Source organism: Grampus griseus (genome assembly GCF_964374135.1).
Source record: "Grampus griseus genome assembly, chromosome: 8".
NCBI classification, from domain to species: domain Eukaryota; kingdom Metazoa; phylum Chordata; class Mammalia; order Artiodactyla; family Delphinidae; genus Grampus; species Grampus griseus.
Window position 1 is genome coordinate 62,421,413 of NC_139002.1, and position 27,706 is coordinate 62,449,118.

General features: G+C 42.9%; 1 protein-coding gene across 1 annotated transcript in view; it reads left to right on the forward strand.

Annotated features, from left to right (window-relative positions):
* The window catches only part of DNHD1 (dynein heavy chain domain 1), a gene marked incomplete at both ends in the record, with an annotated part of 66,730 nt that overhangs the window by 11,767 nt on the left and 27,257 nt on the right, over positions 1-27,706 (forward strand). The window contains 8 exon segments of the mRNA XM_082660087.1: positions 5,714-5,968; positions 6,078-6,215; positions 6,349-6,400; positions 17,227-17,492; positions 17,583-17,826; positions 22,254-22,411; positions 22,908-23,077; positions 23,079-23,392. Of these exon segments, the coding sequence (XP_082516213.1) occupies positions 5,714-5,968; positions 6,078-6,215; positions 6,349-6,400; positions 17,227-17,492; positions 17,583-17,826; positions 22,254-22,411; positions 22,908-23,077; positions 23,079-23,392 (1,597 nt within the window).

Genomic DNA, 27,706 nt, shown 5'->3' on the forward strand with positions numbered 1-27,706 from the left:
GGTAGGCAGAGACTTGGACTCAACCTTTTCCTAAAGCCTTGAGCAGAGAGGAAAAGGAACATAACAACGTCTTTTTTTCAGTTGTTTGTGCCAGGAGTGTTAGAGAATTTGAGAGTTGGAATCCTCATCTTTCATGCTGCTAGGCTCATGTCTGAGCATATCTTGAACCTTTGACAGGACACTGTGGCTGGTAGAAGCATCCAGTCATGGAGTCCTTCCTTCGTGTGCCTACTTTGTACCTGTGATACATGCCACCTAAATACAGTTTATTGAAATTTTTGCATATGTATACACCCATGTAACTACCAGCAGGTCAAGATATAGAGCATTTATAGCACCTCAGCAAGCTCCCCGGTACCTCTCTCATCAGTGCCTCCACAAAGGTAACCACTACTCTGACCTCTGTCACCATAGATTAATTTTGTCCGATTTGGAATTTCATGTAAATGGAATCAGACAGCATGTTCTCTTTTTCGTCTGGCTTTTTTCCACTCCACATTATGTTAGTGAGATTTATCCATAACATTGCAGGTAGTAGTGGCTCACTCTTTTGTATTGCTATGTAGTGTTTTACTATAAAAATGTACCACAGTTTACTTGTTAACTCTCCTGTTGATGGACACTTATGTTGGTTCCAGTTTTTTACTATTGTGAATAACTGTTATGAACATTTTTGTATGTCTTTTTTTTTTTTTAAGATGTTGGGGGTAGGAGTTTATCAATTAATTTATTTATTTTTGCTGTGTTGCGTCTTTCGTTTCTGTGCGAGGGCTTTCTCTAGTTGTGGCAAGCGGGGGCCCCTCTTCATTGCGGTGCGCGGGCCTCTCACTATGGCGGCCTCTCTTGTTGCGGAGCACAGGCTCCAGACGCGCAGGCTCAGTAGTTGTGGCTCACGGGCCTAGTTGCTCCGCAGCATGTGGGATCCTCCCAGACCAGGGCTCGAACCCATGTCTCCTGCATGTCCCTCTTTAATTACTCTTAACAAGGTTTTGTAGGTTTCCTTTAGAGGTCCCGAAAATATTTCATTAGATTTATTACTAGATATTTGATATTTTTTGTTGCTATTATAAAAGGTGTTTTAAAGCATTACTGTTTTCTAATAGTTGCTATACCATACACAAAAATTAATTCATGGTGGGGCTTCCCTGGTGGCGCAGTGGTTAAGGATACGCCTGCCAATGCAGGGGACACGGGTTTGATCCCTGATCCAGGAAGATCCCACATGCCACAGAGCAAGTAAGCCCGTGTGCCACAACTACCGAGCCTGCGCTCTAGAGCCCGCAAGCCACAACTACTGAAGGCCGCGCGTGTAGAGCCCGAGCTCCACAACAAGAGAAGCCTGTGCACCACAAGGAAGAGTAGCCCCCGCTCACTGCAACTAGAGAAAGCCCGTGTGTAGCAACAAAGACCGAATGCAACCAAAAAAAAAGAAAAAAATTAATTCATGGTGGATAAAAGACATTAAGTATGAAAAGAAAATCCAAAAAGCTTTCAGAAGATATTATGGGATAATATTTTTATCATCTCAGGGTTTCTTAAAATATAAAAATTATAAACCATAAAATAATACATTGTCTATATTAAAATTAATTTTTAAAAAAATCACCATAAAAAGAGTGAAAGGACAAGCAAATGCAACAGTTACCTCTTTCTGTGCCGCTATGTGGAGTGAATGGAACCTGTCCCTGTTGGCAGTCACCCCAAAGGCGGGGGGGGGCAGTGAGGGAAGATGAGTAATCAACACAGCTGGCAACTGGATTGTTACAGAACCAAGCTTGTAATCTGTGCTAAATAAAAACATGCTGCTGCCCGTCAAAATGTAGCATTACTGAACAACTCAAATAGATTAGAAACAAATAAATAATGATATTAAATGAGAATGTTTGGTAGACACTCTTACCAATTTTTAAGGAAGTTTCCTTCAATTCCTAGTTTGTTAAGAGGGTTTTTTTCATGAACGGGTGTTGAATTTTGTCCGATGATTTTTTTTCTACTTTTATTTAGATGATCATGGGATTTTTCTCCTTTAGTCTGTTAATATTGTGAATTCTCAGTGTTAGACCACCTTTGCATTACTGGGATAAACCCATTTCCTTCCTTCCTCCCTTCTTTCCTTCCTTGTGTAACTTTTAATTTTGATATAATTTCAAACTTATTAGGAGAGTTGCAAGTATAGTGTAATAAATTCTCATATACCTTTCACCCAGATGGTTATTTTTGTCCCTTTTATGTTATCCTTTATGCTCTTTTTCTTTCTCTATGTGTATATACATTATTGAACCATCTGAGAGTGAGTTGCAGACATCAAGTCCATGTACCCCTAAATATGCCAGTGTGTTTATTGTAAGAACAAGAACATTTTCTTCCATAACTATAGTACAATTATAAAAAATTAGGAATTTCACTTTGATATGTTCTACTATCTAACCCACAACGCTTATTAAAAATTTGCCAATTATTTCAATAATGTCCTTTTTAACTATGTTTTCTTCCCTGCTTTATGATCCAATCCAGAATCATACATCACATTTAATGGTCACTGAGAGATATACATTAAAAATCCCCTCCTATGGGCTCCCCTGGTGGCGCAGTGGTTGAGAGTCCGCCTGCCGATGCAGGGGACACGGGTTCGTGCCCCGGTCCGGGAAGATCCCACATGCCGTGGAGCGGCTGGGCCCGTGAGCCATGGCTGCTGAGCCTGCGTGTCCAGAGCCTATGCTCTGCAACGGGAGAGGCCACAACAGTGAGAGGCCCACGTACGGCAAAGAAAAAAAAAAAAAAAACCCCTCCTATGACTATAGATTTATTAATGTCTCCTTGATGTTCTTTAGGTTTGCAACATGTACTTCAAAATCATGTTGTTATGTGCATAAAGGTTCATAACTTTATTGATATGAAAATGTCTTCACTCTTATTACTACTTTTCTACTAGAGTTCTCTTTTGTCTGATATTAACAGCATCAAGCATTTGCTTGAACTATCTTCTTCTATCCCTTTGTTTTCAACCTCCCTTTGTTACTTTGTTTTATATATATCTCTTAGAAAGAGCTGGGAAACGTTTTGTCTGAGGGTCTGTTACAGGCTTGGCTTTGTTTTTCCCATCTCATTTTGGAGTTTTCTATTTCCTATGCTTTCTATTTGAGTCTTCCTTGTGTTTTTTGTCCTTCATTGGGTTGTTTTACATTTTTGTTGCTATTGCTATCCTCTTCTGATTTGGATGTTATACATTTTATTCTTCTCGTGATTGCCCAGGAACTACTCAGTGTCTACTCATCTTTCTTAGTTTCAGAATCTTGATTTTATTTCTTTTCTTAGACTCCTACCTGGAGAAAGGCTTGTAACTCAGTTCTGGGCAATGAAACTTAAGTGGAAGTCACTGGGAAAACTTTTAGAAAGAGGCAGATCCAACTGGAATGTCTTTGGGGACCTTTACTCCTGTCTTATTGCCTAACCCTTGGATGAAATTTCTGGTGCTGGGGAAGCCATCTCACCACAATGAGGGCGAAAGGCATATTGAGGATGGAAGAAGAGGAAGATAGAGGGAGCTTTGTTCTGACTGATATTATTGGGGCAATATGCCATCCATGGATTTCTTACTGCATTAAATAAACCTTTACTTGCTTAAGCCATACTTTTTCTGGTTTTCTCTTCCTTGCAGCTGAATGCCTATGTAAGACATTTATACACCTGCCTAACAGAGGTAGCTGTTCAATTTATATTTTTATAACAATGTTTCTTTCATGTCTTTTCCTAAAAACACCCACTCAGAGAGGCCTTCTCTAGTCACCCTATTTGAGATTGTGAAAGCTCCATTATTACGAGAACTCCTGATTCCTCTTCTTCTGCTCTGTTGTTTTTTTCACAGCACTTATAATTTTCACATACAATATAAATTTATTATTTATATGTTTACTGTATATTATTTATTTATTATGTTTCTTGTATTCCCCCCCCCAACAAGAGGGTAGGGATTTTTATCTGTTTCATTCACTAACATGTCTCTATTGCTTACTATAGTGTATGCCATGGAGTAGGTGCTCTGTGAATATTTGTTGACTGAATGAATGCCAAGTTGAGTTTGTGTCTATATCTTTCTTCTAAGCAGAATAAAACCTTAGCACTCTTCTAATTTCCTTTCTCTCCTCTCTTCCTCTCCCCACTCTCTACCCTTCTCATTATGCTTTTATTGATATCTCCTGGAATTTTAGTTCTAGATTGTTATGAACATTCTTGTTTTACAGCTACTCATTTAGAATTAACGATGTGTATCACAAATTGTCTTTTGCTCATCAGAGCTTCTTGTAGACCACTTTATCCTCTTATATTCATTTTCCTCTGTCAGAAATATACTGTTGTTTATTTTTTTTTCCAGAGAGAATCTGTGGATGGTGAATTTTTAGTCTTTGTATATCTAAGAATGTCTTTATTCATCCTCAAACTTTATTCATCCTCAAACAAAAAGTGATACTGTGGCTAGATACAGTATCCTAGGTTTTAAAAATTTCCTTAGAACTCTAAAGATATTGCCCCTAATGATGAGGTTTTAAAAACATATACTGATAAGATGTTATGGAAAAACCAAAACAAACTTTTCGGCCAACTCAATAACTATTGTTGTTGTTGTTTTTATGGTTTTATCCTAGTTATCACTCAGTAAGCCCTTTCAGTGTGAGGTGGTACATTCTTTTTATGAACATTTACTGTGGAACGGGCCATGCCAGGCACTGTGTTAAGCAGTAGAGACATGAAATAAGGTGTGACGGAGGCCTCCTTGGAGAATTTACAGTGTAGTGGATGAGTCACACGAGTAGATAATGGTACACTGGACTAAGGACTATGACGTGGGAAGCACTGGGTATTGAGGGTATTGCTAGAGCACAGGAGAGGACACCTCGCCAAGTCCGAGGCATGTCCGTATATGACACGCCTAGCAGTCTCAACTGCCTTGGGTCTGGATCTCAGAAGACTGGGATCTGAGCTCAGAGTTAGCAGAATACAATCCGCAGACCACTCGTAGTTCTAATCACAAGCTCTGTTGAGCATCAGAAAGAATAGGAGAGCAGCAAGGACAAAAGGTCCATCTGGCCAAATGTGTCTTTCTGGTGTCTCCCCTCTGTTCCTCAACAGGACAGGCCCAGAGGTGGCAACTATCAGCCGCCTGTGTAGGCTGAGGAACTCCCCAGTTGCGAGAAGAACCCACAAAGAGGTCCCCAGGCTTTCAACCCTATTCCCTGTCCCCCACTAGAAAGTCTATGTCAGTAGCCAGAGACAGCTTCTACTCTCACAGAAGGCAGTGTTGTGCTGGTCAGCAGGCCACATCACCCAGGCCTGGTGATCGGACTCCATATCCTGGAATAATTGCTGAGCCTTACTTAGCCAGTCTCTCTTTTTCTTTGTCTAATCTATGCATTGTGAATCTCTCTATTTACACATGCACACATTTTCTATTTGAGTTCCATCCTGGGGGCTCTTGGCAGACAGGCCTGGCCTATCAAAATAACTCACTGTAGCTTCTCCATGTATCTTCTCCATTTCACGTCTTCCCTGGTCGCCTAAAGATTTCCAGGGCCAATCTGTACTAAAAAGCAGCCATTCATGTGTATATCTAGGTTTTAGGCTCCATGACCTGAGGGCTTTGCAACGGGCCAGTGGGTGGCCAGTTTGGTCTCCATCCCCCTTTCTCCAGTGAATTTTCCACTCTCTATTCTGACAGATTCACGAGGATACCTACCACATGCAACAGGGCCTGCAGGAGCAAGTGAAAAACTGCAAGGGGATCAGGACAGGACAGGGTTCCCTATACCTTCAGAGGGTGCAGTGCCAGCAGCTGGAGCAGAAGCTGAAGCAGGCAGAAGCCTGGTTGCTGCAGATGGGACAACTGGCCCGCCTGGTAGACTACATGATTTGCCAGAACCTCGTGTCTATCATAGAGGACGAGATAACCTCTTTTGTGGCCAACATCTTGCAAGTGAGGTGGTGGGTGGCACGTGTGGAGGTTGGCGGGCAGTCAGGGGCCAGCTGGTAGGGAGCGGATACTGACATCTAGCCCCACCACCTCTCCTAACCCTCTTTTACAGGCTCCAAGGCAGGAACCCTTTCTCTCAGCGCAGCTGGTCTTTGACAGTTGTGGCCAGCTGTCTCATGAGCCCTGTATTGAAAATATGATCCAGATTATAATTGGGGGCCTAAGGTCTACGAAGGTCTCTGCCCTGAAGGTATTCTGGATTGGACAGGGGGCTGGCTGTAGGAATTCCCACTTCCTATCCTCTGTATAATCAGAAGCTCTCAGCCTGGTCTGAACCCTCATTGTTTGCTATCTCTGCCCCTTCTCTGTACCTTGGCATGAAGGTAATGCAGTGTACAGACCCGAAGACCTTCTGGGATTCCCTGTATTTTGAAGGTATTTAAGGAGCCCTAGGCAGCGGGGAGGAAGGGTGGAAGGAGGGAGAAGGGCACGTGCAGTGTCCTAATGGCCAGAGAGTCGGGCACTGGGCATGCATGGAGCAGCTCTAACCTGGGTCTGCACATGTGTTGGGGGGTAGGAGAGTGGAGGCATGTTTTTGCTCACTCGTGCATGTGCCTATGTGTATGTACGTGCACGTACCTGAGTGCAGTGAGAGGTGTATGAAAGAGTGTGAATACATTGTCCTCTGATTTGTCCTAACTCCATGAGGTTTTTCTCTAATGTCATAATGGCGTTTCATTTACAGTTGGATTTGATTGCTAAGTTAATTTGTACTTGTTTGAAGAACTCTGCCTGTTCAATATTTGCTTTATTTCATGCAGCTCTTTTTCATTTCATATAGAATAATTCATTAGTATTATTGAGCTATTTTATAGTTACCAGTTATCATTGATTATCAATCCTCAAAACTAGTAAATCGTCAGGGAGGAAATACACCTTCACATTCCCTTTATTTGGAATACTCACGCTGTCACAGATAAAACCATTAAATGCATTCAGTCACCTCTGACATGTAGGTACTTTTTCATTTTCCCATTCAACTAGTACGTTTTCATTAAGATAATGTAAAGACACCAGGTTAATTTTAGGAATTAGGTGACAAGGAAGAAAAAGGGTCATTGAAAGGAGCCTGTGTTTTTCTTTCCTTTGTTTGTTTTTTTGGCCGCGCCTCGCAGCATGCAGGATCTTAGTTCCCCGACCAGGGATCGAACCAGTGCCCCCTGCAGTGGAAATTCGGAGTCGTAACCACTAGACCTCCAGGGAATTCCCGAGCCTGTGTCTTTGACAAATCACACCAGTTGCGGCACATTTTTTTCTCAAGTGAATCTAGATTAATCAATAGAGATTATTGATGTTTGTTTTACATGGTACAGTGGAAAAAGGAAGGGCTCTGAAATCAGACAGGCTAGTTCACTAATCTGTAAAATGGGAAAACAAAAATACCTCACTTGCAGCATTGTTTTGAAGAATAAAAGAGTAATATGTTTAGAATAGTGTTCAGCACATAGTAGTACATGTTACAGATAGTATCTTATTAGTAGTAGTATTAAAGATTTAGGTAAATCATACATTTCACAGTGCTTTCTCATTATCCATACTGTGCACATGCTCCAGTATTTTCCTTTGAATGGCAAAACAAACAAACAAAAACCCTTCAACTTCTATTCTAAATCCAGCGAAAGGGAGAATATTCACTTGCAATGTCTTGGATTATCCCTTCTACTTTTAGAAAAGCATCAGGGACTGATGTATTTAGGGGTGAAGTGTCACGATACTCATATCTTGCAAGTATTGGGTTGGCCAAAAAGTTCATTTGGTGTTTTCCATAACTACGGCAAATCCTGAATGAACTTTTTGGCCAAACCAATAGTTTAGGGAAAAGAAAAATAGAAGGAAAAACAAAAAAAGCAATGTGGCAAAGTGTTAATAATTGTTGAGTCTAAGTGGACAGATAAAGAAAGGAGTGTGTAGATCCTTTAAACTTTTCTACATGTTTGAGATTTTTCAAAATCAGAATTTGAAGGAAAAAAACAAGGCCAGCATGGAAAATCAAGTTAATATCGTGGAGGAACCAGAATCAAAGTTCTGATTTGGGATTTTTCTCTAAGTTCTTTATGAAAATTAGAGTAATATACAATAAACATGTAGCAGGTAAAACACTACAAGTAGTCTTTAAGAAATACATTCATCTGAGAAATCTTTTACTTAAATGAGGCAAAATTTGTATGGCATTTTAACCAAATTACAAAATGATTTCAGTACCTCCATTTATACCCAAAAATATGAAAAATAAGCCCCTTATAACAGAAAATTATATATTTACTAGATTCTAGTCCCTAGAAGAATACCCAGTGCTTTACTAATAAAGTGCTTGTAACATATTCTCTGTTCATAAGCTACGTTCTATGACATTTTCCAGAGGACAGTCTTAGAACTGGAACATTTTGAGACCAAAAAGAGGTTATTAATGTTACTATCGGATGCTCTTACAGTCTTATCAGGAATATTCTGCAGTTTAAAACTGAGAAATACAATCAGATAATCATTTTCCTCATCTGGCAGGTGTCAAGTTCAGGAACTATTACCTTAAAGTTCTTACTTTAACTTTACTATGGCAATATCCTACCAAGATCGCAATATCTTTTTGAGAAATGAAGGAAACAATAGCAAAGATCAACAAAACTAAAAGCTGGTTCTTTGAGAAGATAAACAAAATTGATAAACCATTAGCCAGACTCATCAAGAAAAGAAAGGGAGAAGACTCAAATCAACAGAATTAGAAATGAAAAAGGAGAAGTAACAACTGACACTGCAGAAATACAAAGGATCATGAGAGATTACTACAAGTAACTCTATGCCAATAAAATGGACAACCTGGGAGAAATGGACAAATTTTTAGAAAAGCACAACCTTCCAAGACTGAACCAGGAAGAAATAGAAAACACGAACAGACCAATCACAAGTAATGAAATTGAAACTGTAATTAAAAATCTTCCAACAAACAAAAGTCCAGGACCAGATGGCTTCACAGGTGAATTCTATCAAACATTTAGAGAAGAGCTAACACCCATCCTTCTCAAACTATTCCAAAATATAGCAGAGGGAGGAACACTCCCAAACTCATTCTATGAGGCCACCATCACCCTGATACCAAAACCAGACAAAGATGTCACAAAAAAGAAAACTACAGGCCAATATCACTGATGAACATAGATGCAAAAATCCCCAACAAAATACTAGCAAACAGAATCCAACAGCACATTAAAAGGAACATACACCATGATCAAGTGGGTTTATCCCACGAATGCAAGGTTTCTCCAATATATGTAAATCAATCAACGTGATAAACCATATTAACAAATTGAAGGAGAAAAACCATATGATCATCTCAATAGATGCAGAAAAAGCTTTCAACAAAATTCAACACCAATTTATGATAAAAACTCTCTAGAAAGTAGTCATAGAGGGAAACTACCTCAACATAATAAAGGCCATATATGACAAACCCACAGCCAACATCGTTCTCAATGGTGAAAAACTGAAACCATTTCCTCTAAGATCAGGAACAAGACAAGGGTGCCCATTCTCACACTGTTATTCAACATAGTTTTGGAAGTTTTAGCCACAGCAATCAGAGAAGAAAAATAAATAAAAGGAATCCAAATCAGAAAAGAATAATTAAAATTGTCACTGTTTGCAGATGACATGATACTATACATAGAGAATCCTAAAGATGCTACCAGAAAACAACTACAGCTAATCAATGAATTTGGTAAAGTTGCAGGATACAAAATTAATGCACAGAAATCTCTTGCATTCCTATATACTAATGATAAAAAATCTGAAAGAGAAATTAAGGAAACACTCCCATTTACCATTGCAACAAAAAGAATAAAATACCTAGGAATAAACCTACCTAAGGAGACAAAAGACCTGTATGCAGAAAACTGTAAGACACTGATGAAAGAAATTAAAGATGATACCAACAGACGGAGAGATATACCATGTTCTTGGATTGGAAGAATCAACATTGTGGAAATGTCTACACTGCCCAAAGCAATCTACAGATTCAATGCAATCCCTATTAAACTACCAATGGCATTTTTCACAGAACTGGAACAAAAAGTTTCACAATTTGTATGGAAACAGAAAAGACCTCGAGTAGCCAAAGCAAGCTTGAGAAAGAAAAACGGAGCTGGAGGAATCAGGCTCCCGGACTTCAGACTATACTAGAAAGCTACAGTAATCAAGACAGTGTGGTACTGGCACAAAAACAGAAATATAGATCAATGGAACAGGATAGAAAGCCCAGAGATAAACCCACACACCTTATCTTTGATAAAGGAGGCAAGAATATACAGTGGAGAAAAGACAGCCTCTTCAATAAGTGGTGCTGGGAAAACTGGACGGCTACATGTAAAAGAATGAAATTAGAACACTTCCTAACACCATACACAAAAATAAACTCAAAATGGATTAAAGACCTAAATGTAAGGCCAGACACTATAAAACTCTTAGAGGAAAACATAGGCAGAACACTCTATGACATAAATCACAGCAAGATCCTTTTTGACCCACCTCCTAGAGAAATGGAAATAAAAACTAAAATAAACAAATGACACCTAGTGAAACTTAAAAGCTTTTGCACAGCAAAGGAAACCATAAAAAAGACAAAAAGACAACCCTCAGAATGGGAGAAAATATTTGCAAATGAAGCAACTGACAAAGGATTAATCTCCAAAATTTACAAGCAGCTCATGCAGCTCAATATGAAAAAAACAAACAACCCAATCCAAAAATGGGCAGAAGATCTAAATAGACATTTCTCCAAAGAAGATATACAGATTGCTAACAAACACATGAAATGATGCTCAACATCACTAATCGTTAGAGAAATACAAATCAAAACTACAATGAGGTATCACCTCACACCGGTCAGAATAGCCACGATCAAAAAATCTACAGGGCTGGGCTTCCCTGGTGGCGCAGTGGTTGAGAGTCCGCCTGCCGATGCAGGGGACACGGGTTCGTGCCCCGGTCCAGGAAGGTCCCACATGCCGCAGAGTGGCTGGGCCTGTGAGATATGGCCGCTGATCCTGGGCGTCCAGAGCCTATGCTCTGCAACGGGAGGAGCCACAACAGTGAGAGGCCCACGTACCGCAAAAAAAAAAAAAGAAGAAAAGAAAAAAAAATCTACAAGCAATAAGTGCTGGAGAAGGTGTGGAGAAAAGGGAACCCTCTTGCACTGTTGGTGGTAATGTAAATGATACAGCCACTATGGAGAACAGTATGGAGGTTCCTTAAAAAGCTAAATATAGAACTACCATACTACCCAGAAATCCCACCACTGGGCATATACCCTGAGAAAACTATAAAAAGAGTCATGTACCACAATGTTCAAATTGCAGCACTATTTACAATAGCCAGGACATGGAAGCAACCTAAGTGTCCATCGACAGATTAATGGATAAAGAAGATGTGGCACATATATACAATGGAATATTACTCAGCCATTAAAGGAAATGAAATTGAGTTATTTGTAGTGAGGTGGATGGACCTAGAGTCTGTCATACAGAGTGAAGTAAGTCAGAAAAACAAATACCATATGCTAACACATATATATGGAATCTAAACAACAACAACAAAATGATTCTGATGAACCTAAGGGCAGGACAGGAATAAAGACACAGACGTAGAGAATGGACTTGAGGACATGGGGAGGGGCAAGGGTAAGCTGGGACGAAGTGAGAGAGTAGCATGGACATATACACACTACCAAATGTAAAATAGATAGCTAGTGGAAGCAGCTGCATAGCACAGGGAGATCAGCTCGGTGTTTTGTGACCACCTAGACGGGTGGGGTAAGGAGGGTGGGAGGGAGACATAAGAAGGAGGGGATATGGGGATATACATATGCATATAGGTGATTCACTTTGTTATACAGCAGAAAATAACACAACACTGTAAAGCAATTATACTCCAATAAAGAAGTTTAAAAATAAAAGAATATATTTTTGATATTTGTGGTAAGATAAATCTGTAACCCTGAAAAGGGACAAAGGATTACTTCATTTTTATTATAAAAATTTCTTGAAGTAGATTTTTGTTGGAATGGTGTTGAAGTTAGCTTAGAGATATAATGCAAAGAACGAAACTGTCCTTAGTGTATATTTTTCCAGGGGGCTGCATATGGCAGGGAGGGTCTCTTGGGAATGTGAGGTGTGAACAGTATGACCAGCAAGAGGAAGTATAGATGGAAGCAGTGTAACAGTGAGCGGATTCATAGATGAGAGGGGAAGGAGTTTTTTTTCTTGCCACTCTGTAAGAAATTTTGAAACGATGAAAAGTCCTATAAATATGTTTGACAAGTTGCTTTGCTCTGTGTGAAATGTCTGAGTTACTCCTTCAAGGAAACCTACTGTAAAGACCTATCATTATTTAGGTCTTTCAAGTTGGATGGATATTTTAAAATGCAGCTCCATGTTGACTCATATGTATTATACTAAAACATATATATTTTAAATGGAAGCCCAAATCACCCAGCAGTGACAGGTAACTTATGTTTCTTTGATTTACTTGATATCAGTTCTCTTTATTTCACTCTTACTCTGGCTAAGAAGTCATTAGTGTTCTGTGCTGTTGGGATATTGCATTCGCCAAATTATATTAAAAATGCACTAGCTTTTCTTTCCATTGCTCAGAAGCACACATGAATTGACTGTATAGCACCATATTGCCTGAGTGCTCTCATGGGTCTTGGCACCTTGAATCACAGTTCTCCAACCCCATCTTTGTTTTGGAGCTCACAAAACAGAGAGTTACCAAATTCAAAGGCAGAAAAGATGTAGCAGCACCAAACTTCAGAGAAATTGAAACTAGAAAGTCAGGAAGAGAGTCCCTGTCTCTCAAATTGCTGATTAGCCTTTCATCTCTACTTCTGCCTGTGCTTCTTCCCAATTCCCCTGATTCTCTCCTAACACTAGCTGTCTCTGCTTCCTTTGAACTTTCTGCTCCCTTATAACCATTGCTTCCAAAGGACTTAGACTTTCTATGCCACCAGCTCCATTCTTGACTCTATATATGATCTTTCAGTTAAGTTTTCCTGATTGTGTGACTTAGTTCAAATTTTCCAGACAAGAAATAGGATTGATTCAGCCTACCCTACAGAGAGTCATGTATCCGTAAGATCTGGCAAGAGCAATGGGCCATGGTACGAATTAATTGGTTTTCGCTATAGGTCAGAGCATATCCTCTTAGAAGGGTGTATATGGTGGAGGAGGCTCCAATCTTCAGCTATGCTTGTCCTGGCTCTAAACATCTATTATATGGGCCTAAATGTGCAAGTTGGTTTTGGATTACATATCCTAACTCAAAACTAGCTAAGGAAAAGGGGAGATTTTTTACTGGCTCCTATAACTAAGAAATTAATGAATACAGCTGGATTCAGGCTCAGCTGGATTCAGGGCTCAGGCAATGTCATCAAGGCTTTATCTCTCTCTCTTAGTCCTTTGATTTTACTTGTGAGTTTGAATCCTAAATCACTGAGAATGCTGTCAGCTGGAAGTAACAGAAGACCTAAGAGTAGCCTAAACAATACAATCATCTCACCTAACAAGAAGTCTCCAGGTAGCTTCCAGGGTTGGTTCAGTGGCTCAGAAATGTCATCAAGTACCAGGCTCTTTATATCCTTCCCCAATTCCATTCTGGGTTTAGCTCTAGGTAATGACAGATCCTCTTGGAAGGGTATGTGTGCTAGGGGAAGCTGCAGTCAAAAGTCCTTTTTCATCCTCAGGCTATTACATTGTAGTTGCAAGACAAGTTGCAGCTCCATGCATCCCATTCTCAAGCAAAGCCATGTTTTAAAAAGGGGAGGCAAGGTTAGAGAGAAAGCTCTCCTTGCCTGACTCTCACTTATTATCAGAAAAATAAATCTTCTCCAGAAACTCCCCAGCAGATGCACTCTTACATCTCATTGTAAAAATCCAGGTGTGGGAAATCAAAGGGCTGATATTTTTAGTTTCTCGTGGAAGATAGGCTCTACCACCATGGAAGAAGGGAGAAGCGAATGGCTATTAGTTGGTCAAGCAATATGCCTTCCAAGGTTTCATTCTTCAGATAGGCTCTCTCCTCCTGGCAAGGAAGAGAATCGCCAGCATTCTCTACATTGTCATTTCTGCTATATTCTTACCCTTTTAATAATTTTATTATTGAATAAAACCTCATTTAAGTTGAGTTCTACAAGTAACAATATGCTCACCAGCAGTCCTTATGTTGATGTCTCTTTTAGTCATTTTGTTTGTCCAATGTTCATTCTCTATTTAGATTCCTCAGGATGGGCTTGTGGGAGCAGAAGTCTCAAGTTCTTCTATGTTGATAATAGTTTGTACCCTTTGAAAGTTAGTATTACCAGTTGTAAAATCATTGCCTCATATGTTCTTCCTTTCCATATCTTAAAGATATTACTCCATATTCTTCTGGCATTAAAAGTTGTTGTCAAAAAAATCTGATAATAATCTAATTTTATTTCCTTTATAAATCACTTGCTTTTTTTTTTTTTTTTTTTTGCCTAGATACCTAAAATATTTTTTCCTTGAAATTCAGTAATTTTAGTAGAATATGTCTCGGTATTGAACATTCTAAGATAGTATTCTCAGGTATGCTCCTTTATAATGCAGCCTTAAGCCTTTTTTATTTCAGGAAAGTATGCTTGAATTAAGGTTTTTAGTATTGTTCTCTTCCCTGGCTTTGGATTTTTCTTCAGGGACTCCTATTACATGTGTTTTAGATCCTTATCACTTTTCCCCCAATGTGTGTTCCTTTCTCTTGAAATATATTCTTTTAATCCTTATTTCTTTTTTATTTTGTAATTATCCTTATTTTTACCTTCTATTTTTCTTAAGACATTATTTACCTGTTAAGTTTATTTGCTCTTATCTTCCTTTTAGTTCAGTTTCCATTCCAAAATTATGCTTTCTTTTATTTCTAATTCTTTCCTGAGTTCTGTTGCATAATTTCTGAGTTTTTCTAACTCTGATATGTGGTTCTCTTTCATGGGTTATGCCATTTTCCTGGTGTCTTTTGACTTGTTTTGAAATGGGCTTGATCTGTTTCCTGACATGCTTTCATTGTCTATAAAGATGTTATTCTACTCCCCGTTCTCTTTTTCCTTATACTAGCTTTGTATGGGGTTTGATGTTGGTACTTTTCTGTTACTCATTTCTGAAAAGTTCTCTTTTACTAACTTGTAGGAGACAGCTTGGTTCTCTAACCTTTCAATTTCCTTTTCTGTTGATTTTCTGTAGTGTTCAAAAAATGGGGGCTAACTTTCTGAGGTTTCCTGGTTTCTGTTTCTCTCTCCCAGTTTTATTTGGACCTTTCCTTTTTCTCTATTGCTTCCATTCTGCTCCCTTTTTACTTCACCCCCAGCAGTTTCACCTTAGTGCTGAGTACTGTCCCAGAAGGGAGCCCTCGCCGGTTGGTTTTAGGAGCTCATTGGGCATAGACTGCTAAAGCTTCTACGGACCTTACCTACCTGCTACTGGAGCAGGCAAATCCCCTTCCATTTTTACCTGCTGTTCTCGAATTAGCCCTCTTCTTTCCACAAAATGTCTGTTGGCTGTTGCGGAGTTTTCCTAGTCTCAGGTCAGTCTGGTATACCATTGTTCTCCTCTGCTTCCTTCCCCATAAATGGCGATGCCACTTGGGACTTGAGGCTGTAGGTGGTTTGTTCCCACCCACTTATATTTTAGTGTTTGTAAGGATCCTTTGTCTTCATTTTGTTAAAAAATGTTATCCAGATGGGTTTTTCGTTTTACTGTCTAATTGCTCTGTCAATTTTATATACCAAATTCATGTGGGAATTTGGAATAGATTTCAAAATTATGCTGCCACTTCCACCATCTTCCTTGAACCCCTTCTGGCACTATTTTTAAAGGATCATTCTGGTTATGCAGGGCAGACTGCAAAGGGATAGAGGCAACGACCAAAGCAGGGAGACGAGTTAGAAGGGTATTTCAATAATGCCGTGAGATTTGATGGTGACTTGGGCTGGGGAAAGAGAAGAAGGCAGTGGTACAGGTGGTGAGAATCGGTTGGATTTTGGATATATTTTGAACATAGAGCCAATTGGATTTTCTGATGGCTGGCTGTGTTGTATGTGAGAGAAGAGTCAAAGGTAGCTTTAAAGTTTTTGACTGGAGCACCCGGAAGAATGGAGCTCCTGTTTACTGACGTTGGAGGACTGCATGAGGAGCAATCTGGGGGCGGATAGAGATCAGAGCTCATTTTGGGCTGTTGAAAGTTTGAGGTGCATATTAGGCATCTAAGTAGAGATGTAGACTAGGCAGTTGTTTAAGTGGGATTGGGATTCAGGGAGAGATCTGAGCTAGACATATATTTCAGAGCAAATAGGTGGTACTTAAAACCATGAAACTGGATGTGCTCTCCTAGAAAGTGAGTACTGACGGGGAAGAGAAGGGATCTGAGGATGGGCCCTTGCGGGCACTGTGGTGCTTAGGTGTTGGCAGTATGGATCTAATTTCTGAACATTTTGATGCTTCTTCTCCCTTTTTGTGCAAAGTTTTAACACAGATACTAAAATTGGCAATTAAACAGTTTCTAAGAATCAAGGGGGAGGCCAAGTTCAAGGATATTCCTTAAGACGGATACTGAGGACCGGCTTGCTCACCTTCCTTTCTCACCTCCTCCTCTGTTCTGCAGAGGCTAGAGTGCTATAAACTGTGCTTCTCAGACCCCCTTGCGGCTGGGAGTCACATGTGATTTAGATCTATATGTGACTTCAGCTCAGAATTGAGGTAAGTAGGGGAGAGAGGCAGGGCATATGCCGTCCATTCTGATGGTGGGGCTCATAATCGCTTATGCCCATGTGCTTATGTAGCTGGTGGTATGGCAGTGACATCCCAGTTTGCCAGGCAGCACAGAGCCATAGACACTTGGCCTAGAGTGTTTTTGTTTTTCAGCTCTTGCAGTTATTCATAACCCATGTAATAATCTCTAATAATTTCCTCCCTGCTTTTACTAGCTAGACTGAATTCTGTTCTCTGCACCTGAACCCTAACTAATAAATTCCCTCGGTGGGTCTGGTACTGTGTTTATTATGTAGATGTACGTGTAAACTCACTCATGAACAGAGAATGTGTGTGTGTGTGTGTAATGTGTATGTACACACTCAGGGTAGAGGGAGAGGTTGTATGTGGTCCCTGGAGGACACTCAGGGACAATTATGGCATGTACCCCACTAGAAGACCATGAAAAGGAGGACTCGGACATGGACTTCATGATGCCCAAGTTGCAGGACCAACCCAGAGATGCTGTGGACATCTTCTGCGGCCCGAGCATAGGATTGGTGTGGCCCTGGAAGTCTCACACAGTTACTGAAGCCCTGGAGGTCTGTGGGCACCGGCTGCGAGGCCAGTACTTGCCCCCCAATTATAAGCAGCTGCAAGAGGATCTGGACAACAGCCCTCGAATCCAGCAGGCACTGGCTGTACAACAGGCCCTGCTGGAGGTGAGGACGGAGGTCTAAAGAATGGGACGGTGGCCACCACTTCCCATCATAGCCACCCACCTCTGCCCTAAACACCTTGTCTGCCCCTAGGGCATGCTGCGGGAGGTGCAGGAGTTCTGCAGGGACCATCACTGGATGAAAGGCATTTATGAGTTCCTGCAAGCCTGGGGGCCTCAGAAGCTGGAGTCTATGAGAGGTTGTCCTGTCAAGAACTACGCGATGCTGGTGAGCTGCCTGGATGGTTGGCGGGCCTGCGTCTCCAGCATCCCCGTGGAGCTGATCACAAAAGGCAGGCTGCTGCGGCTGAGCTGCCGTGACATACAGGTGGAGATGGGTGAGCGCTGCTTACCCCCCTCCCTTTGCCTTCTGTACCTTATCCGCACAGCCCTTCTTGGGCCTTCAGTGTCCTCCAGGGACCTTTGGTGCAGGCCCCTCATTGGACCTGTAGAGCCTCCCAAAGCCCCAGGTCCCAGGCCCTTCCCTTTGCAACTGAAGGTGCAATCACTGCAGAGGACAGCCTCTCCGCCTGTCCTGACTCTACTCATTCACCACACTCCCTAGGAATTGTGTGTCCTTGTCTCCTAGCACTTTCTATTCTCATGGCACGGAAGTAGTTCAAACCAAATGTGACTGAGAAAAATCCTAGCCCGCTCCTTAGGCTAGGAGAACCCAGTTTCTTTATAGAGATTCCCAGGAATCAAGGGTGTCCTCTCCCCACATGTGGCAGTCAGAATCGACACTACAATTTGCACGTATAAAAAGTTACTCTCTTTAACTGATCTTGGCTTAGTCTGTAGCCCTAAATTCTGCTGATGGTGAAAAAAGAGACCGTTGGCCCTCCCAATCTGCGTGTTCTGTGTCTGTGGATAAAATTCCAGAGAGTTCCAAGAAGCAAAACTTGAACCGATAACTGTTTATATAGCATTTACCTTGTATTTACAACTATTTACATAGCATTTATGTTATTTTAGGTACTATAAGCAAACTAGAGATGAGTTAAAGTATACAGGAGGACATATATAGGTTATATGCAAACACTATGCCATTTATAAAATGTGTGGATTTTGGTATCCTCAGGGATCCTAGAACCAATCCCCCAAAGGGACAGCTGTATTCCAATTGAAAGTGCACATTTTTTTCTTTTTATTTAAAGCAGCACTTTTGGTCTAATTCAGTCTATTTTGGGTATTTGGTCAATTCAAAATTCATACTACAGTTCTTGATTGTTTTGATTTTCGAGTGTCCTCTACTCCTTCTCCTCCCCAAGGTGGCCCCCGGCATTAGAGAGGGCTTCTGGGCTGTGTGCTCTTCTTTGCTGGCTTCTGCTGACTTGCCTGAGGTCCCTGCCCTCCTTCTGACCTTGCTGCCCCTGGTGAAGCTGTGTCCTGAGCTGGTGTAGCTGGCGTGTGTTCTCCTGGCTAATAGGAGCCCAGACTGTCTACCTCTGCTGACTCAGCTCTGCATTGGCTCTGCTGACATTACATATCCTTAGGGTTTTAGTGAACCCTTCATCCAGTCTTTGTCTTAGGCTGGCCACCCCATAGCTTCTGCTTAAGGGTCCCTCGCCCCTCAACACAGGAACCCTATCTGGGCCCACTGGCTATCAACTCTCCACTATCTCCTGTATCCCCTGCCATTCGGGAGCTGTGGCGGACTTGGGAACGTTATATTTGGCCCTCTTTCTGCCACAACACATCACACCATGATTTCTGCTCTGCTGTGACTATCTCATGCCACATGAGCATGAGGGCGTCCTGCAAGGAGGTATCTTCCCAAAGTGATACACGGAAAGTGGAGCTCGAGCCCACTCTGCTGTCTGTTCCCTGCTCAGCCCATCTCAGTTTCCCACCTCATGTGTCTACCTACCCCCACGAGGCCAAGGCCTAGTTGGTCTCCCTGGGTCTCTGAGAAACCTGGTTTAAGACCTAACCTTGTTCGTCTTTTCTCTTCCTCCCTTTCCATGGGAAGGATGTCTCGTACTACTGGTTACTAGCTAAGTGCCTCCCCCCAGAGATGGCTGTGGAGAAACACACAGAGGGGTAGACTGGGAAGCTGGTGATTTGTTCTTCTGGGAAACAGAGAGGTTTTGTCACCTAACACCCATGAACGGCAGTAACCAATCGTGTCTGCTTCCTGCAGAGACTAGATACTCTCAGATCCATGGCCTCCAGGCCTGCTTTCTTTCTTTCTTTCTTTGGTTGCACCAGGTCTTAGTTGCAGCAGGCGGGCTCCTTAGTTGCAGCTCACCAGCTCCTTAGTTGCGGCTCGCCTGCTCCTTAGTTGCGGAAGGCAGGCTCTTTAGTTGTGGCATGTGAACTCTCCGTTGCAGCATGCATGTGGGATCTAGTTCCTTGACCAGGTATCGAACCCGGGCCCCCTGCATTGGGAGCGCAGAGTCTTACCCACTGCACAGCCAGGGAAGTCTCCAGGCCTGCTTTCTTTATAAGGTGGGAGGCCTTGGAGCTGGGCCTGAAAGAGTTTGCCTGAAAGTGCTTGCCTGCCTAGCCCTCCCTGCCTTTGCTCTTCCGCAGATGAAAGCACATACCTCCTTAGGTATCGTCTAGACCACAGAACTCCCCGCTCTTTCCCCAAGCCTCGCTCCTAAATGCACAGGGGATTCAGGCTGGCCAGGCAGAAGAAGGAGGACCTGTGATTGGCCTGCTTTCTTTCTGACCCTGTTTTGGGCAGGCTTCGCTCCACTCTTGCTCAGGAAGTCAGTGTGCTTTCTAGTCTGTTGGCTTCTTGGTCCTTAGTCCAGGCTCAACTGGCCTCTTCAAGAGGAGCAGACGGAGAGGTAAAAGCACAGGGCTCAGAATCCTGGCTCTGTTTTTTACTGGCTTGCATGACTTCAGATCACTGAGCTTCAGTTTCTTTATTTGTAACATAGGCATAACAATGTAGTCGCTCACAGGGTTATGGGAAGGAGGATTAAATGAGATATTATTTGCAATGTTCCTAGCATTGAGTATGGCATGCAGTAGATGCTTACTTGTTTTCATTTCACCTATTCCCTTCTGTCCACTCTCATCCTTCTTGCTGATCTAATTCTATCTTCTTATCCTGCAACTTTGTTCCTCTTCTACTTGGGCTCCCTTGAATACTTGAATTACCTACTGTTACGAGTTGGCCTCACCAGAAACTTGACTTCATACTTTACTCTTTCCCTCTCCCTAACTCCACCACGTCCAGCCTGTCATCAGATCCTTTCCATTCTTCTGCCTCCTACATATCTCTCAAATGTGTTTTCCCATCCATCTCCAACTTCCAACCCCGAGGAGCCCTGGTATTTTATCAGTCCATTGCTCCCTTATACCACACGGTGTCACTGTTGAGCTCTTCTCTGTCTTCACTGGCCCCGTGCTGCTGGTCAGAAGGCGGCACCATTGCAATAGCCTAGCTACTGTCATAGGTCAATGGGATAGTTTGAAAAAGCATAAGTGTACATCTTTGTGTTCTGTTCAACCTTGGGTACCCCTCAGAAGTTCCCTTGTCTTGGTTTTCTCAGTCTCAGCTGTTGGTGCCATGTCCTATTCGTTACCTCCTCCAAAGCTCCCACAGGTCCATTCCCTGTATGTCTCAATTATCTGTGCCTGGAACTCACTGTCCTACTTTCCAGTTGCAGAGATGCTCATGGAGGATGAGTTAATTTACTTTTCACCCTTCAAAGCATAAAATGTAACACAGTGGAGCCAGACTGCCAGAGTTTGAATCCTTGCTCTAGCATTGTGTGATGTTGATATTTAAACTCTCTGAGTCTCACTTTGCTTATCTTTAAAACAGGGGCAATAATAGTATCTGCCTCAAAGGCTTTTGTGAGGATTAAATGGGTTAATACAGGTAAAGTAGCTGACACTGTGTCTGGCATGTAGTAAGTACTCTATACTATATTTTGTGGCATACTCCATGCCCTATTTCTATATTGTATTTTGCTGCTCTGTGCATATTTTAACATCTCTGAACTTAAGAGGTGTATTATAATTGATGGCATCATTTTTTCTTTTTTCATGGTGTGTGTAAAATAATGGTGCTTCTTACAATCAGTGGTATCTCAGATCTGACGAGGTTTCGTGTTGGTATTATTCCTGTCCTCGGCGACAGTGGAGGTGTTCATATTGCCAAAGCCAGCTTCCAAGATTATCTTCTCGCCCCAAGTCCACCTGACAGCCTCTTTCCTTTAATCCTTAAAAACAAAAGGCAGATTACACACTCTTCTTGGTACCTCTTCTACTAGAGCAGAGGCAGTAAGACTCCTCAGATAGAAAATGTTTATCTGTGGTGGGCAGTCTGCTCTTCATGGACACGGCATCCCTGTGCCTTTGCACATGGTTTCATCCACTTGGCGTGCCCCTGGAAGCCTTAACCACTCAGTACAGTCAGCTCCAATGTCCCCTTCCCTGAGGAGGCCTTCCCCAGCATCCTCAGGCCTCCTGCCCCGTCACTGAGCCAGGTTGAGGGCTCTTTGAAGAGCATCTACCACACTGGTATGTGATTATCCCCTTCTATGTCTGTCTCTGCTGCCATATTGTGAGCTTCTGAGGGTGGGAACACTTTCTGTCTCACTCATCACTCTTGTCTACCGCTGCCCAGCACAGGCCCAAGTGCACTGCAGCTGACTGGACACCAAGCAGGGGTCCAGTAAGTGTTCAGCGACTGGGGGAACGAATTCACGTTCTGGCTGCCCCTTCAACCTGCTCCCACTCCGGCCCCGCCACGCTCCCCTTGTACTTCACCCCCTCATGCCTAACTCTCTCCTGTCTTCAGAATCCAAGCTGGTGGGCATCAGGAAGGACATTCTTGAACAGATACAGAACGAATGCCGGAGCCGCGGTCAGCAGCTAATAACAGAGCTCACAGATTTCACGAAGGCCTTCCGAACCTTCAACACCGACATCCACGCCCTCACGTGGTGCTCCCAGAAGGTGGGCTCTCCCCATCCTCCTTTCCCAGCTCATCCAGGGCTGTCCCGCTCGCATGCCCAGCACACTCCCTTCAAGTCTCAGCTGAGCTCTCGGTGGGGCGTGACGCTCTTAAACTGTGCTCACATGTGTGGTCTGCCCTTGCCAGCTCTCATCCTGTTCAAACGTGGCCCTCAACATCCTCATGAGAGGGGGAGGTCCTGGTGTTTTGAGAGGGAGAAAATCTGGCTTTCAGAGACCGAGTTCTGCTCTCTGTACAGTCGAGTAGGGATCCAAACCCTGCCATCAGGGCAACAATCTGATGGGGGAGGAACTGTGCTGTCTTCAGGGAGACCTAGGTCAGATGGGGGATCTGATCCCAGATTGCCCTGATCCTAGTTGGTTAAAAGGCGGCTGCTGGGGCCTGGAGCCTCTAGCAGGTGGGAGTGTCCCTCAGGATGTAAAGGGCTGTGGGAGTGCTGGTCTCAGTACTCATGTGGGAGTACTGTTGTCCCTGCAGCTGAACGAGGCCAACGAGCGGTACACAGAGCTGGAGGAGCGAATGGAATATACGCGGTCACTCTGTGAGCTCGTCCGCAACCACTTTGGCGTCTTCAGTGCTGAGAATGAGGCACTGGACATCTCGGTGAGAAGGCATCTCTCCCGTCTCTCCCAGTGCCCCTCCCCCATAACCACCTCTGCTTGACTACCCTCTGCCTGCCCCGCAGCTTCTGGACACGTGGGAGTCATTCCAGTTTGAGAAAAGCCAGGCCTCGGGGTTCCTGCTCAGTAAGCGACACGCCATTGTGCCTAAGCTGCAGCAGCTGATGGCGGCGGCGCTGGCGGAGCTGGAGGGCCTGATTGCGAAGGCCCTGTCCGGTCCCTTCATGGACCCTGAGCAGGAGCAGAGGAGCACTGAATGCCAGCTCATCTCCCTGGAGCGTCAGTTCCAGAACACAGCCAGCGGCCTCAGTGAACTGCACCATGCCTACACCACCTTCACTGGTACCGAGGGTCCCGCCCCCTCCATCGCCACCCTGGGATGCCCCCTCCCACTGAGATCAGGGTTGGGACTTAGGGACCTGCATGTTGGGTGACCCGAAGCAAGTCTTGGGAATCACATACCTTCATTTTAGTCTATTTTATATGTGAAAATTGCAGGACAAAATCTAAATACATTGGGTATGTCAAGTGTTGTGCTTAGGGTGGGGATAGGGGGGCACACGGTCTGGTAGAGAAGGCAAATAGGTGAGCGTTCCATCAGAATGTGATGGGGCCAGAGGGCTAAAAGCCTGTGCAGGAGAAATGTAAAGGTGTCCTCATCGTAGTTGTGTAGCCCTGTTCAACCCAGTCCTACACCAGGCACCAGGTCCCAGATAAAAACGGGTCATGATGCTCCACGGCCACTGCTTCCAGCCAGTGTGGTGGAGAGAGGTGGCTGCTAAAGGCCTCACCGGCCCCTAGGAGGAGACCGGGACAGAACTATTGGCCTTAGCCCTTCTGTGCGGTGGTGCAGCTAGGCTGGCTCCCCTCTGCACGTAAAGAACTTTGCAGGCTCCAGTTTCTTTTCTCAGGTGCCGTCACTTCTGTCGGTCACTCGTATCCCTTGGAAGGGCACACTGCTTCTGACTGGCCTCTTGGCCAACCGCCAACCGTTACTATCCCTGCCTATGGGATCCTCAATCCCAGGGAGGGCCATTTGACCAGATGTGAGCTGGAAGACACTCTGGGACCATCCTCAAACAAGGGGCTTTTTCTTTGGTCAAGTATTGGGAGACCCTCATCCTATATTCTAACTGATGTAGACCAGACCTTGACCTTTCCTGCTAGTGGTTGGGGTGTTTGTGGAAAAGCAGAGTAGGGGACTCAGGCCTTGTGGGGTTAGGCCCAGGAAACCCCACAGCATTGCTTTTACTTCTTTCTTCCATCCCTGTCTCCTCACCAAACTTCCGGTTTTTAAAAATAATCTAGGATCTTAGATCCAGACCATTAATACTACTCTATATTTTCCACTACATATCTTTTATTTTACTTACTACCTTTGACATTTGTTTTGTTCTGTAACTGTGTTAACAACTACTTTGATATCTAAGGTTTAATGGTTTTGTTTACCCAGTGCCAATTTTTAAAGTACCACATCTTTTCATTATTTTCACTCCTTGCTTGGATGGCTGCAATAATTCTTTGAGAATTTCTTTTTTCTAAGAAGGGAGTTGGAGGTGTTAAAATCTCTAAACTTCTTATGGCTAAGAATGACTGTACAATGTCCCTATATCACAGCTTGGCTAGATATTGAATTCTGAAGTCACAACACTTTTTTGTCCAGACGTAGATACTACATCACTGTCTTCTGACATTTATCATTTTGGACAAATCTGATATCAATCTGATTTTCTTCCTTTGTAGGTAATCTTTTTTTCGATTATTTGATAATGGCTCTTACAGTTGCTCTGCTCCCGTTTCAGAATTTTTATCTGTATGTTGGATTTTCTGGATCTCTCCTCCATTTCTTTCATCTGCTTCATCATTACTTCTTTTATTCTTTTTTTTTTTTTTTTGAGTTCTGGGGAAATGTGAATTTGTCTTATAAGCTTCCATTTTCTGTGGTGTCTACTCTGTAATTTCTTTCTTTTTAAAAAAATATTTATTTATTTATTTTTGGCTGCGTTGGGTCTTCGTTGCTGCACGTGGGCTTTCTCTAGTTGTGGCGAGTGGGGGCTACGCTTTATTGCGGTGCGCGGGCTTCTCATTGCGGTGGCTTCTCTTGTTGCGGAGCACGGGTTCTAGGCGCACGGGGTCCAGTAGTTGTGGCACATGGGCTCAGTAGTTGTGGCTCATGGGCTCTAGAGTGCAGCCTCAGTAGTTGTGGCGCATGGGCTTAGTTGCTCCGTGGCATGTGAGATCTTCCCGGACCAGGGCTCGAACCCGTGTCGCCTGCATTGGCAGGCGGATTCTTAACCGCTGCGCCACCAGGGCAGTCCCTGCAATTTCCACTGCATTTTAAAACACACATACACATGTTGTATTTGTATGATTAAGTGCACATGTATATGTATATAAGTGTATGTATATGAGTATATATACATGAACATATTTCCTAGCTCTGTCTACTGAAGAGTCCAAGAAGGAAATACACTCCAATAGCAAGGAACCACATTGTGCCCAGATCGTAGTTTCTAATACCATTCCCCACTAAAAGAAATCAGGGCTCCTCAGAGAATGAATGATTCCAGGGCCATGGCAGGGTAGGTACAAGATGAGAGTGGAATATCTTTTTAAGCCAGAAAGTAAGGAAGTGTTAAGTTCTTTTTAAAAGTGATGGGACATGGGCTTCCCTGGTGGCGCAGTGGTTGAGAGTCCGCCTGCCGATGCAGGGGACACAGGTTCGTGCCCCGGTCTGGGAAGATCCCACATGCCGCGGAGCGGCTAGACCCGTGAGCCATGGCCACTGAGCCTACGTGTCCGGATCCGGTCTGGGAAGATCCCACATGCCGTGGAGCGGCTAGACCCATGTGAGCCATGGCCACTGAGCCTACGTGTCCGGAGCCTGTGCTCCACAACGGGAGAGGCCACAACAGTGAGAGGCCCGCGTACTGCAAAAAAAAAAAAAAAAAAAAAAAAAAAAATCCTGATAAAAGTGATGGGACATGGCACAAGGACACAGAAGGGACGCTAACTGGACAAACCTGGGACAATTTGACCACCAGGGTAAGTACAAAGTAAACTACTGAAAAAAACAGGAATGTATTATCCATACTAGTACTAAGTAGATGATAAATCAGTGAGGGAGAAATGAGGACTTGTGCTTATAGTAGAATGCCAGAGCCAGCTGGGCAGTGTGAAGGGAGGGCTGGAGAGGGAACACCACATTTTGCCAACCATCATGGTAAATACTGGATTGGGTGAGGGGATCATCAATGAATGCCAAATTTGGGGGCAAATTTGACGAGGAACAGAATATTTGCACTGTCTTAGAGAGTCTCCCTCAGAGACTACTTATTAGTTGCAAAGGTAATAATTCAGTGGAGAAATTAGGCAACATTTTGAAGGTGATCAAAATTAATATCTCCAATGAGGGACAGATGAGACACAAATGGACATCACGTACCTCCAGACGTGATACCCAGAGGACACAACATGACCGATTCAACAGTCCAGCTGGGAGTGATTTTACAAACTCAGCCATGAAAGGAAGCATACAAACACAACACAAGAAACTTTCTGTTAACAAAAAAGGGAGAAAGGGGACTGTCTACTTCAAAAATGTCTATGTTACAAAAGACTGTGGGGAATGTTCCAGATTAAAAGAAGTTGAGGAGACATGACAAGTAAATATGGTACTTGACCCTAGACTGGCTGCTGTACTTGAGGGGAAAAAAATGCTATAGGGGACATTACTAGGCCAACTGACAAAACTGAAATATAGACAGTAGATCAGATAAAAGTATTATATCCATGTAATATATGAAGTTGATAATTGTACCAACGTTGTAGAAGAGAATATCCCTTTTCTTAGGAAATACACACTTGAGTATTCAGGGGTAAAAGGACATGATATATGTAACTTAGTTTAAATAGTTCAGAGAAGAATTATGCGTTTGTGTGTGTATACACACCTGCCCAGACACCCACAGGGCATGTAAACACAAATGGTAAAGAGAATGGGTAAAATGTTAACAAAAGGTGATCTTGATAAAAGGTATACAGGAATTCTTTTTACTATTTTTTTTGCAACTGTAAAAAGTTGGATAGCATTTCCAAATAAAAAGTTTTAAAATGCAATGGAATTTACGAAATAGATAATCCTCAAGCTTGTCTTTATCTTCTCGTGTGTCTGGAGATACTATGTCTGCTCCTTCTTACAAAGAGAGTTCTTTACTTGTTCAATATTTAATGTTAAGACAACTGCTATCAAACATTATACGGGGGGAGTTCCCTGGGGGTCTTGTGGTTAGGCTTCGGAACTCTCTCACTGCTCTGGCCCGGGTTCAGTCCCTGGTCTGGGAACTGAGATCCTCAAGCCTCGTGGCACAGCCAAAAAAAAAAAAGTTTATATGGGTTTCTAGCTGGATCTTTTGAGTTCAGACAAAGGAAGATTTTATTAAAGAGTTTAATTTACTTTGTATGTGTGGTTTTTGGGTTTTGTTTTGTTTTTTGGTTAGATCGGAGCTCTGATAGCCTCGTGATTCTCAGACCTCCATGATGGATGACACATCATGTAAGATGCATGGTTCTCAGCATTTGGGTGTAGCTTTTTCACTTCTTCTCTCACTCAAGAAGGTACAGTGGAATTCAAGTGAATGAGGATGACAGTTTTAT